We start from the raw sequence: 12,610 nt of genomic DNA on the forward strand, positions 1-12,610 counted from the left end.
TTTTTTTTTTTTTTTTTAAGTTTCTGCCCTATATCTCCATTTCATTCCATTTGTCCTATTTCATTAAAGTTGTTATAATACAGGTAATTGACTGAATTTTTTGTACATATTCCCCCTCTTGGTGTGGTGTTCTGGAGCTATGGTATCCAAAAATGGGGGATTGTGAAGGAAATAAACATTCAGCTCTGCAAGCTTCCTGCCTCATAAACCAGGTGTTATTTACCTGTGCAAAAAAGGCTATTCATCCCCTTCCCACTTTTTTTTTTTTTTTTTTTTTTTTTTTTTGTGTGTGAAAGTGTTTTCCTTAGGAAAAAACAAACTTCTTGACAAACATTTGAAATAGCTGATTTAGCCTGTGGTATCCCCACCTATACTAGAGTGTAGGCTGTTGATAAACCTAAGTAAGCACACCCAGCAGAAGAAATTACACTCCCAGTGGGGTGTGAGATAGTTAAAGGGACAGTCAAGTCCCAATTTTTTTTCATAATTCAAATAGGGCATGCCATTTTAAACAACTTTCCAATTCACTTTTATCACAAATTTTGCTTTGTTCTGTTGGTATTCTTAGTTGAACGCTAAACATAGGAGGTTCATATGCTAATTTCTTGGACCTTGAAAGCCGCCTCTAAGATGAATGAATTTTAACCACTAGAGGGGGGGCGTTGGTTCATATGTTTCATATAGATAATATTGAGCTCATGCACGTGAATTTACAGAGGAGTGAGCACTGATTGGCTAAAATGCAAGTCTGTCAAAAGAACTGAAGTAAGGGGGCAGTCTACAGAGGCTTAGATACAACGTAATTACAGAGATAAAGTGTATTATTATAACTGTTGGTTATGCAAATCTGGGGAATGGGTAATTATAGGATTATCTATCTTTTAAAATAACAATAATAATAAAACAATTTTCCATTGTTCTTTCTAAGTATTGAGCTTTGGTTTTCCAGACAAATATAAGATAAGGAAGCAAGTGTGTGTACACAAAGTGATAACATGAGATATTACCTGAAACTCAACCCTTTGTAATAGGCTGTGGTTTAAAAGCACAAAACCAGGCACTTAATATACACAAATAAACCTGAAAATGCAATTTCTCATACATCTTATACTCTGCAACTGGTATAACAAATCATTGAAAATACATTTTAATATAAAAACAATTTTACAGTGCATTGTCCCTTTAAATTGAAACCTACTAGCCTCACCTAGTAGAGTTCCCTTTTATTATAAACTACATACATACATACATATACATACATACATATACATACATACATATACATACATACATACATACATACATACATACATACATACATACATACATACATATATACACACACATAAATATACACACATAAATATACACACATAAATATACACACATAAATATACACACATAAATATACACACATAAATATACACACATAAATATACACACATAAATATACATATACACATATACATATATACATATATACATATATACATATATACATATATATACATATATACATATATACATATATATACATATATATACATATATACATATATACATATATACATACATATATACATACATACATACATATATACATACATATATACATATATATACATATATACACATATATACATATATATATACATATATACATATATACATACATATATACATATATACATACATATATACATACATATATACATATATACATACATATCTTATCAATGGTTTTATGAAAACATGTATTTAAAATGCAAACTGTATCTGTTTGTTTGATCTAAATAGTTTATCATGAACAATAGAATCACTGTTATCTGAAGCCAAGACTCCTTTCTCTCCATGTAGACAAATCCCTCAAAATAAACATGGTTTGCCATATATTAACCTATTGTTGCTGGATCTTTGTATTTTTTTTTGTTTTTTTCCTCAGGGCTCCCTGGCAACAACCTTGCGGGAAGTGCGACCCACAGCTTTTCTAGGTGTTCCGAGAGTGTGGGAGAAAATGCAGGAAAAAATGAAGGCTGTGGGAGCAAAGTCATCTACAGTTAAACGCAAGATGGCCTCCTGGGCCAAGGAGGTAGGCTTGGAGACCAACCTAAAGCGAATGAACGGGTAAGTGGCTTATAAACAAGTCTAGCTAGAAAAAATTTGCTGAGTGATATTAAGACTATTCTGAAGCCATCCCTTCTGACTTTTTGTAATAGAGGTTAAAGTGATGGTAAACTTTCCCTTTGTATAAACAGATCCAGAATTTTAGCAACATTTTAGATTTTAATTAATCAGTTGAAATGAAAATACGCTTTTTTTTTTTTTTTTTTTTGTGAGCCAATGGTGGGAACTTTTCTAAAGTCAGCACTGTAGCTAAAAAATAAATGTGCGAGTGCCGTATGGCAAGAGCGCCAATTGGAGAACAATTACAACAACCCTTAGCTCACAAAAAAACTTGAGGCCGGAGCGCAAGGTATTTGATTTTCAGCGCTACATTAAAAAGTAAGTTACAGCGCATCTTTGGTACAAATGATGAATCAAACTCCATCTAAAATATCGCTAACATTCCGGATCTGCTTATACAAAGTGGAAAGTTTAGGATCACTTTAAGCAGTGTAAAGTTTAGATATTCACAGCATTTTAATATTCTTGAGATAAAATTAATAAGATTATTGGGAGTTCTATTAGTTTATCATTACCTTTCCTTTATTTTAATAACGTTACATACCATAAAACAAACCTGAATCAAACTGTCTGCTTTCTATAAAGTTATTTGACAGAATTGTATTTTTATTTTAGGGTTTCCTCCCACCCAATGAAGTACCATGTGGCCAAGAAGTTGGTTTTCAGAAAGGTGCGCAAGGCACTGGGGCTAGACCGATGTACAAAATGTTACACAGGGGCTGCCCCCATCACAAAGGACACACTAGAGTTCTTCCTGAGCCTCAATATCCCTGTCTATGAGCTGTATGGAATGAGTGAAAGCTCAGGCCCACATACCATCTCACTGCCTGATGCCTTCAAGATCACTAGGTATTTTCTTATGCTGTGCAGCATCTTTTCCTGTTGAAAATGTAATTTTATATAATTATTCTTGCATTCTGACATGTGACATGAAATCCAAAATGTTTCTTTTATGATTCAGAGAGAGCATATGGTTTTAAAACACCATCAGATTTTACTTTCATCAGATTTGCTTCGTTCTCTTGGTATCTTTGTTTGAAGGGGCAGCAATGTTCTACTGGAAGCTAGCTAATCCCAGCAGGTGAGCTTATGTCTAGAGGCATATATATTCGCAGCCAACAATCCACAGCTAAATCTCCAGTAGTACAGTCCTGGCCAAAAGTTTTGAGAATGACACTAATATTAATTTTCACAAAGTCTGCTACCTCAGTTTTTATGATAGTAATTTGCATATATTCCAGAATGTTATGAAGTGATCAGATTAATTGCAAAGTCCCTCTTTGCCATAAAAATTTACTTAATCCCCAAAAAACATTTCCACTGCATTTCAGCCCTGCCGCAAAAGAACCAGCTGACATGTCAGTGATTCTCTCATTAACACAGGTGTCAGTGTTGACCAGGATAAGGCTGGAGACCACTCTGTCATGCTGATTGAGTTAGAATAACAGAGTGGAAGTTTTAAAAGGAGGGTGGTGCTTGAAATCATTGTTCTTCCTCTGTTAACCATGGTTACCTGCAAGGAAACACGTGCAGTCATTGCTTTGCATAAAAAGGGATTCACATGCAAAGATATTGCTGCTACTAAGATTGCACCTAGGGGGGGCGTGTCTAGGTGGCGTCCATGACAGGACGTATTATCAGGAGTTCTGGGAGAGAATCCGTACAATCCGACGATTATACACAGATAATTAAAGCATCTATAGAAGAAAACATATGTGTCTTTAGTATAACCTACTGAACTGATCTATATCAAATTTGCTGACATAATGACCCTTGAGCACTGATCTAGACAGTTGAGGCCTCTGGCGGCGGCCTCCTCGTGAGACCTCAGCACCCCCCCCCCCCAATACAATTTCTGCGGCCTATGTCAAGAGTTTGATATGCTATAAGGTATTATCCCTTAATTGTGACTGAGCTTGAACAGCACTTAGCAAATGGAGGCTCTAGACATCTGGGAAAGCAAGATGACACGGCTTATAATTGACCATTTTCGGAGCTTAGAGGAAGATCTATGCAAACTTCTTTTCAGACCCGCAAGAGGAAGCCCCTGCCAGACGCACATAAATTCATTACCTGCTTGGGAGTACTGCCAAAGAGACTGTGCAGACACAGAGGCCTTGATGGACGTTCTAGTAAGGACATCTAGTTATGGACAGATTTGGCCCGAACCGGAGTCAAAAATGGAGGATTCAGCCGCTCCAATAGAAGTAATGGATCTCCCTTGTGAAACCAGATAGTCAAAAGCGGAAGGGCCTGAGAACTATAGAGGTTTCTGCAAGAGCAGTGACACCGGAGTCTCCTAATCTATGCAGCGGGACCTGCACTCCTTATGCTATTCGGTCGGCAGTGGAAGACAGAAACCTGAAGAGTGGTAAGCTGTTCTTCGCCCATAGCTGTGGGGAACTAGTGACAGATTGATGCTCCTGAAGTTAGACTCCATACAGAGCCTTTACGATGGCAAACGGACATTTTTATTACCATGAGCTCCTAGACCCTCACAAGACAATGATTCTACCCCAAAGTATCTTAGTGCACCTTTTAGCTACTTCAGTCAGCAGAGCAGGAGTGGGCTAATTTCTTCAATCAAGGGCCTAATACCAGCTACCCACTATCTACTAGGGGCCGGTTAGCTAGTAACTATTTGGCACAACCTATCTGTTTGATTAAACGGGCTGTACTACCTGACAAGTTATGTTGTACATTTTTACTCTGTTCACATGATAGAATGGGTGTACATCTGCAATAGTAATCTCTCATAACTCCACAGTACCCATAATTCTCAATATTACACCAATATATGACCTATGAACATTGCCCCTTGGTGCCTTTAATGAGGTCTAATTGGTCTGATGCCTGGCATTGAGGTATATGTCCTCTGGTTTTATCATCCTTTGAGGGAACAGCACGTAATGTCACTTATCACTGCAAGTTTAAATTTTTGGGTAATACTACTCTTAATGTCTGCCCATATTTTGTGATTATTCCATCTGGCTCAAACTATATTAACTAAAGTATATTATATATGTGTTTGCATTATATCCGACAAAAAGCTGTAAATATTTCTACCATGACAGGTTGACAATCTAGGTTGTATTTTAAGTCGCAGCTTACTAGTTATATCCAAATATTGTATTATATAATAGTTCTGTTTTCTACAATAGATAGCATATTCCTTCTATAGGATTATATTGGATCTAGCAAAACTACTGTACAGTTTGGAGTAGTTATCTTAGATACCTAGTACTTATTTGTTACCTTTCCCTAAATTTGGTGAGAGCTTATAGTACTCCTCACTGTTTATGTTTTCACCTTTAAATTTGTGGTCACATTAAAGAGATTCAATATTGGGCCTGGATCCCTATCTCCTTTCCTCCTCCTACTTCCAATCTATGTGGTCAGGTGGAGTTTAGCTCTGAGGCTGTGCTGTTAGTCGCCGTGATGGTGCAGCCCAGTGTATATTATATTTTGGATTTTATTAACTATATGAACGTGAGAGGAGCCTATCCAAACTTTAGCAGTTAAATATATATACCCATATAGCCATAGTTGGAATGTCAACAGATATGTGCTACTCCTCTTCCTGACCATAATGTACTAGGTCGATCATCACCTCTCTTAATGGGCACGGTCGGGGGATTGCATATAGGGACTATATATAGATTATATACCATGAAGCACGACTTTCTTTGTTAATTCAAATAGAGATCACCCTTGGCGTCGTCCCATAGTAGTCTTTTAGATAATTGAAAGTTGCTACGCTCTTCTGCGGACTACTGTGGTGCTTACATATTGAGTCCTTAACTTTGCTCTAAACCTGGCTTAACTAACCATGTCAATAAGCTGGCACCTAACACCTGGGGAATTGATTACCCTCTCACCAGTTGAATCCTTGGCATTTAAAATTGCTGACAGCAAATGTGCTTCAAAGCTATTCTGTGTCCAAATTTGACGTTGCCTCCTAGTTATTTCCCCCCCTTCTTATCTCACATATATGATTCAGGAGATTGTATCTTATTATATTACTTCAATTTTTTATAATATTATGACTCAATGTTTGATATGATAATATTTTAAGTTAATTCCATATACACGACTTTCATATGCTTAATAAAGAAAAAATAGGATTCACAGATTGAGACCCAAGAGTGGTCTCTTACAGTTTAATAGCCTTCTTTAGCTTAATATACTTCCTATAACATTTAGAGGTCCAAGAGAGGCCTCATCGTTCATCTAAAAGGTGTATAGTTGGATAGGCATAATCCACATATTTTGATACTGCAAATGTCTTGTAACTATGTTTTCTTGTTTAAGCTTGTTTATTGATTGTTTCGAAATTACTCTACTCTGACATTTCAGCATTGTATGCCTTAAAGTGACTCTCAATAAAAATATATATGTAAAAAAAAAAAAAAAAGATTGCACCTAAATCAACCATTTATCGGATCATCAAGAGCTTCAAAGAGAGAGGTTCAATTGTTGTGAAGAAGGCTTCACAGTGCCGAAGAAAGTCCAGCACGCGCCAGTACCGTCTCCTAAAGTTGATTCAGCTGCAGGATCGGGGCACCACCAGTGCAGATCTTGCTCAGGAATGGCAGCAGGCAGGTGTGAGTGCATCTGCACGGACAGTGAGGCGAAGACATTTGGAGGATGGCCTGGTGTCAAGAAGGGCAGCAAAGGAGCCACTTCTCTCCAGGAAAACATCGGGGACAGACTGCAATTCTGCAAAAGGTACAGGGATTGGACTGCTGAGGACTGGGGTAAAGTCATTTTCTCTGATGAATCCCCTTTCTGATTGGGGCATCCTGGAAAAACCTTGTCCAGAGAAGAAAAGGTGAGCACTACCATCAGTCCTGTGTCATGCCAACAGTAAAGCATCCTGAGACCATTAATGTGTGGGGTTGCTTCTCAGCCAAGGATGTAGGCTCACTCACAATTTTGCCTAAGAAGACAGCCATGAATAAAGAATGGTACAAAAACATCCTCCAAGAACAGTTTGGTGATGAACAATGCATTTTCCAGCATGATGGAGCACCTTGCCATAAGGCATAAGTGATAACTAAGTGACTTGGGGAGCAAACATTGACATTTTGGGTCCATGGCCAGGAAACTCACCAGACCTTAATCCCATTGAGAACGGAGGTCAATCCTCAAGTGGTGGGTGAACAAAAACACATTTTGACAAACTCCAAGCATTGATTATGCAAGAATGGGCTGCCATCAGTCAGGATGTGGCCCAGCAGTTGATTGACAGCATTGCCAGGGCGAATTGCAGAGGTCTGGAAAAAGGGTCAACGCTGCTAATATTGACTCTTTGTATAAACTTAATGTAATTGTCAATATCCTTGACACTTATGAAATGCTTGTAATTGTACTTCAGCATACCACAGTAACATCTGACAAAAATCTAAAAACACTGAAGCAAGCAGCAGACTGTGAACATTTAATATCTGTCATTCTCAAAACTTTTGGCCAGGATTGTACAATAGTGCTCTTGAGCATACCTAGGTATGTTTTTTTTCAAAAGGATATCAAGAGAATTGAAGCAAATTAGACAAATAAATTGGAGAAAAAAAAAATATATATTTTTTTAAATTGCGTGCTCTATCCAAATCATGAAAGGTAAAATTTGACTTCATATATTGAGCTTTAAAGGTCACTGTAAAATATAGGTTCCAAAGTTAGTTTACTAACGATATAGCTTCATATCTCATTCTCTCTTCACTCCTTGTTTATTATAACAGATGAACAACTAATTAGCAATGCAGCAGGTACTGATTTCCTGTCTGGCTATAGAATAAGGCAGGTATCTAGGCCTACAACTCCCACAAAGCTCTGATAAATCTCTATCTCTTGGTCTATTTTTCATCTGTGCGCTTCTACTGAACAAAATCTCGAAATAAGGTGATACTTTTTTTCCCCACCAAATGCACCTACTAGACACTAAAATCTATCAGCATGACAAATTAGATTAAAACTGATGCTGCCATTTTTTGTTTTTAAATAATTGTTTTGGTCATTTCCTTATTTAAATTTCATATTTACAATTTTTATTTTATTTTTTTTCCTGCAAGGATACTCATTTTGAAAGCTAGTACTAGTTTTGTTTGCATAGCAAATGCTAATAAACCTGCCTTTAATAAAATCCTTTAACCTTCTTCTATGGGGGTCAAGATAAAAAAAAAAAAAATACTGCAAAATCTTGATTAAAGGGACAGTCTACCATATAATTGTTGTTGTTTTAAAAGACAAATAATCCCTTTTATTACCTATTCCCCAGTTTTGCATAACCAACACATTTATATTAATATACTTTTTAGCTCTCTGATTACCTTGTATCTAAATATCTTCTGACAGCCCCCTGATAACGTGTTTTTTCCCCCCTTTTTTATTATCTAGTAACATGCATTTTAGCTAATTAGTGCTGCGTTGTGCGGACTCTTAAATAACTCCACAAACGTGAGCACAATGTTATCTATATGGCCCACATGAACTAGCAGTCTCTTGTTGTGAAAATTAAAAAAGCATGTGATAAGAGGCTGTCTGTAGTGGCTTAGAAACAGACAGAAATTTAGAGATTTAAATGTTATAAGGTATATTATAATAATGTTGGTTGTGCAAAGCTGGGGAATGGGTAGTAAAGGCTTTATCTTTTTAAACAATAAAAATGTTAGTGTTGACTGTCCCTTTTAACTACTGTGGGTGCCCCTTTAGAATATCCAATTTCTCTGCTGACCTTCCATTTTATTTAGTTGCTTCGCCATTTTAGCTAACATTAGCTATTGAAACGTGATCTAGAGGGAACCATATGACCGCTTTAGACACATACGTGAAGAGACTTGGAAGGACCAGAGTAACGTTGAGATGTAGGGTCATGACCAAAGATTTTTAGATTGCAAAGAGAGTAATATAGGTGAAATATCATTGTAAGCATCCATAATGATTTATTTACCCCATCAGCAAGGTTAGGATTTATATAACCCTTTATCTTTGTGATCATTTAGTTTCCCCTTTCTTATTGAGTTTTGATTGCTTAATATCTTTAATTTTTCAGTAATGATGCATGTTAGTTGTATTTTACATACCTTATTAGTCTTTATAATTGAGGACTATTGTTTGTCCTAATTTGTGTTGACATTACCAAATAGGGGCTTTTCTTCTCTGTATCCTACTGTTTTATATATGGATCCAAAAATAAACACTGACATGTCGTTTTTTTGTTTTTTAAAGCTGTGGGAAAGTAATCTCAGGGTGTAGGACCAAAATACTCCAGCCAGACAATGACGGCAGTGGTGAGATCCTTTTCTGGGGCCGCCATGTTTTTATGGGATATCTTAACATGGAGGACAAGACACAGGAATCTCTTGATGAAGAGGGCTGGTTACATTCTGGCGACATTGGAAAACATGATGATCAAGGATTCCTGTTCATAACTGGAAGAATAAAAGGTAACTAAGAGAAATCCGCTCAGAAATTAACTGAATTATATCATAAATAATTCCACAGGAAGCTGAATCTTGAAGGCTAATGCAATATTAAGAAATATCAGTAGTTTGTTTTTTTTTCTTTTACAAGATATGACGAGTCCATGGATTTCTTCTTTACTTATGGGATTACGCCTCCTGTTTAGCAGGAAGTGGCAAAGAGCACCACAGCAGAGGTGTGTTTGTGTATGTATATGTGTGTGTATGTGTGTATATGTATGTGTATATATATATATATATATATATATATCTATATATCTATATATATATATCTATCTCCTCCCTTCCCTCCCACTCCAGTCATTCTCTTTGCCTGTGTTAGTGATAGGAAGAGGTAAAGTAATGTGTTAGTTTAGATTCTTCAATCAAGAAGTTTTTTTATTAAAATGGTGCCAGTGAGTACTATTTTTCTCAGGGAGAAATAGTCGGTCTATAACTTCCCAGGAGGAGTGGAGACATATATTATTTTTCTGCTTTGATGTTGATGATCTTAGCAAACGTTATCTAAGATCCTGCTGGTTCCCACAGAGCGGTTGAAGGTATTGTAAAGAAATATCTTCAGTGTGGAGAACTGTCATTCTACAAGCAGCATTGAGGTATGTTCAGTCTTTTGTTTCTGGGGAGACTTGTTACATCAGAACAGGCTGACATTCCCTAACTGGGGTGGGGTAATCGGTATGCACTATAGAAGACATGGTGTACCTTGAATTCCCTTTTATTGTGATAATTTAATAGTGTGTTTGGTGTTTCACTTTAAATATGCTGTGTGGGCTGACGCTGGGAGATGCGGTTTGCTGGCTTGACAGACGACCTTATTCACTGAGGTTGCGCTTTATTGTGTAAAGTGCGCGTATATGAGGGGCACATGGCGTTATTTTAGTATAAGCTGGAGCACCGACATGTTTTGTCTTCCCATGCGGGTCTTGGTACGGCTCAAGTTACGCCCACGATGGGCGGGGCCTATTTTTTGCGCATGCTCAGTTGCGCATTAGTTTTCCGGATCAGCAGGAAGGTTCTGAAGCTCCGGTGGGGCCTGAGTCAGTTTGTACTCGTGGGGTACAGAGAGAATTGAGAGCGCTACTTCAGGAGGATCAGTGTGATCTGGGGGCAGGTGGGCGCCGCAGCAGAGCTTTGGCGAGGTGCAGGGGCCTGAAAAGTGATAAACATTGATAAAGTTGACAAAAATTGATATATAACTTATCCAAGCAAAGGGTGCAATATTAAGCTAATGTGGGCACATAAAGGCACTTTTTATTGTTGCAAAATAGTTTTGGCTGATTGCAGAAATATTGTTGCGCTTTTATTATTTAAAGGCGCAGTACATTTTTTAGTTCAAAATTTTTGGCTATGTAATTTGACTTCAGAGCTCAATATATCAAGTAAAGAACGACTATTATTGCTATTGCTAGTCTGTTTAACATGTCTGAACTTGAGGAAACTACTTGTTCTATGTGTTTAGATGCCATTGTGGAACTCCCTCTTACTTTTTGTTCCTCATGTACTGAAAGGGCCTTACAATGTAAAGAGCAGATTTTCTTTAAGGAAAGTGTGCCTAAGGATGATCCTCAGCCTGATGAGAATCTGGGTATGCCGCTACTTTCTCCCCAAGCGTTGCAACCTTTAACGCCCACCCAAGCGACGCCGGGTTCTTCAACCGCGTCTACTTCATTTACTCTGCAGGATATTGCTGCAGTTATGTCATCTACCCTTACAGAGGTTTTATGTAAGTTGCCAGTGTTACAGGGCAAACGCAGCAGGACAGAAGTCAATGTGAATACTGCGACCTCTGACGCTTTGTTGGCTATTTCCGATGTACCCTCACAGGGATCTGAATTGGGGGTCAGGGAACTTCTGTCTGAGGGGGAACTTTCCGATTCGGGAAGTGTTACCTCAGACGGATTCGGACATCATGTCCTTTAGATTTAAGCTTGAACATCTCCGCCTGTTACTTCTGGAGGTTTTAGCGACTCTGGATGACTGTGACTCTATTGTGGTACCACCAGAGAAATTGTGTAAGATGGCCAAATATTTAGAAGTGCCTGCTTACTCTGATGTTTTTCCGGTTCCTAAGAGAATCTCGGAAATTATTACGCGGGAATGGGAAAGACTGGGTATCCCGTTCTCACCTTCTAATTTTAAGAAAATGTATCCCATATCCAACACTGTTCGGGACTCTTGGCCAACAGTCCCTAAGGTGGAGGGAGCTATATCTACCCTGGCTAAGCGTACATCTATTCCTATTGAGGACAGTTGTGCTTTCAAAGATCCTATGGATAAGAAATTGGAGGATCTTCTAACAAAGTTATTTATTCATCAGGGTTTCCTTTTACAACCGACGGCCTGCATTATACCAGTTACCACTGCGGCGTCCTTCTGGTTTGACTCCTTAGAGTCTCTTAAGACAGAGACTCCTTTAGAGGACATTTTAGATAGAATTAAGGCTCTTAAGCTGGCTAATTCTTTTATTACGGATGCCGCCTTTAAGATTACCAAATTGTCGGCTAAGAATGCCGGATTTGCTATTTTAGCGCGGTGAGCGTTATGGTTAAAATCTTGGTCTGCTGATGTGTCATCTAAGTCAAAGCTTTTGGCTATTCCTTTCAAAGGAAAAACCCTATTCGGGCCTGACTTGAAAGATATCATTTCTGATGTTACGGGAGGTAAGGGTCATCTCCTACTTCAGGATAGAACTGCTAAACTAAGGGGTAAACAAAATAATTTTCGTTCCTTTCGGAACTTCAAAGGAGTCCCCTCTTCTTCCTCTTCTGCTAAACAGGAAGGGAATTTTGCTCAGGCCAAGTCAGTCTGGAGACCCCACCAGGCTTGGAACAAGGGTAAACAACCCAAGAAGCCCGCTGCTGCTACCAAGACAGCATGAAGGGGCGGCCCCCGATCTGGGACTGGATCTAGTAGGGGGCAGACTTTTTCTCTTTGCCCAGGCTTGG

The 12,610-nt window shown here is 38.1% G+C and overlaps 1 protein-coding gene across 2 annotated transcripts in view; it reads left to right on the plus strand.

The window, feature by feature from the left end:
- ACSBG2 (acyl-CoA synthetase bubblegum family member 2) overlaps window positions 1-12,610 on the plus strand; it is an 81,479-nt gene that overhangs the window by 60,577 nt on the left and 8,292 nt on the right. For both annotated transcript variants that reach the window (XM_053703059.1, XM_053703058.1), the window contains exons 10-12: window positions 1,943-2,124; window positions 2,800-3,033; window positions 9,412-9,629. In XM_053703059.1, coding sequence (XP_053559034.1) covers window positions 1,943-2,124; window positions 2,800-3,033; window positions 9,412-9,629 — 634 coding nt within the window. The remainder of the gene's footprint in view (window positions 1-1,942; window positions 2,125-2,799; window positions 3,034-9,411; window positions 9,630-12,610) is intronic.

Source organism: Bombina bombina, chromosome 2 (assembly GCF_027579735.1).
Source record: "Bombina bombina isolate aBomBom1 chromosome 2, aBomBom1.pri, whole genome shotgun sequence".
Taxonomy (NCBI): Eukaryota; Metazoa; Chordata; class Amphibia; order Anura; family Bombinatoridae; genus Bombina; species Bombina bombina.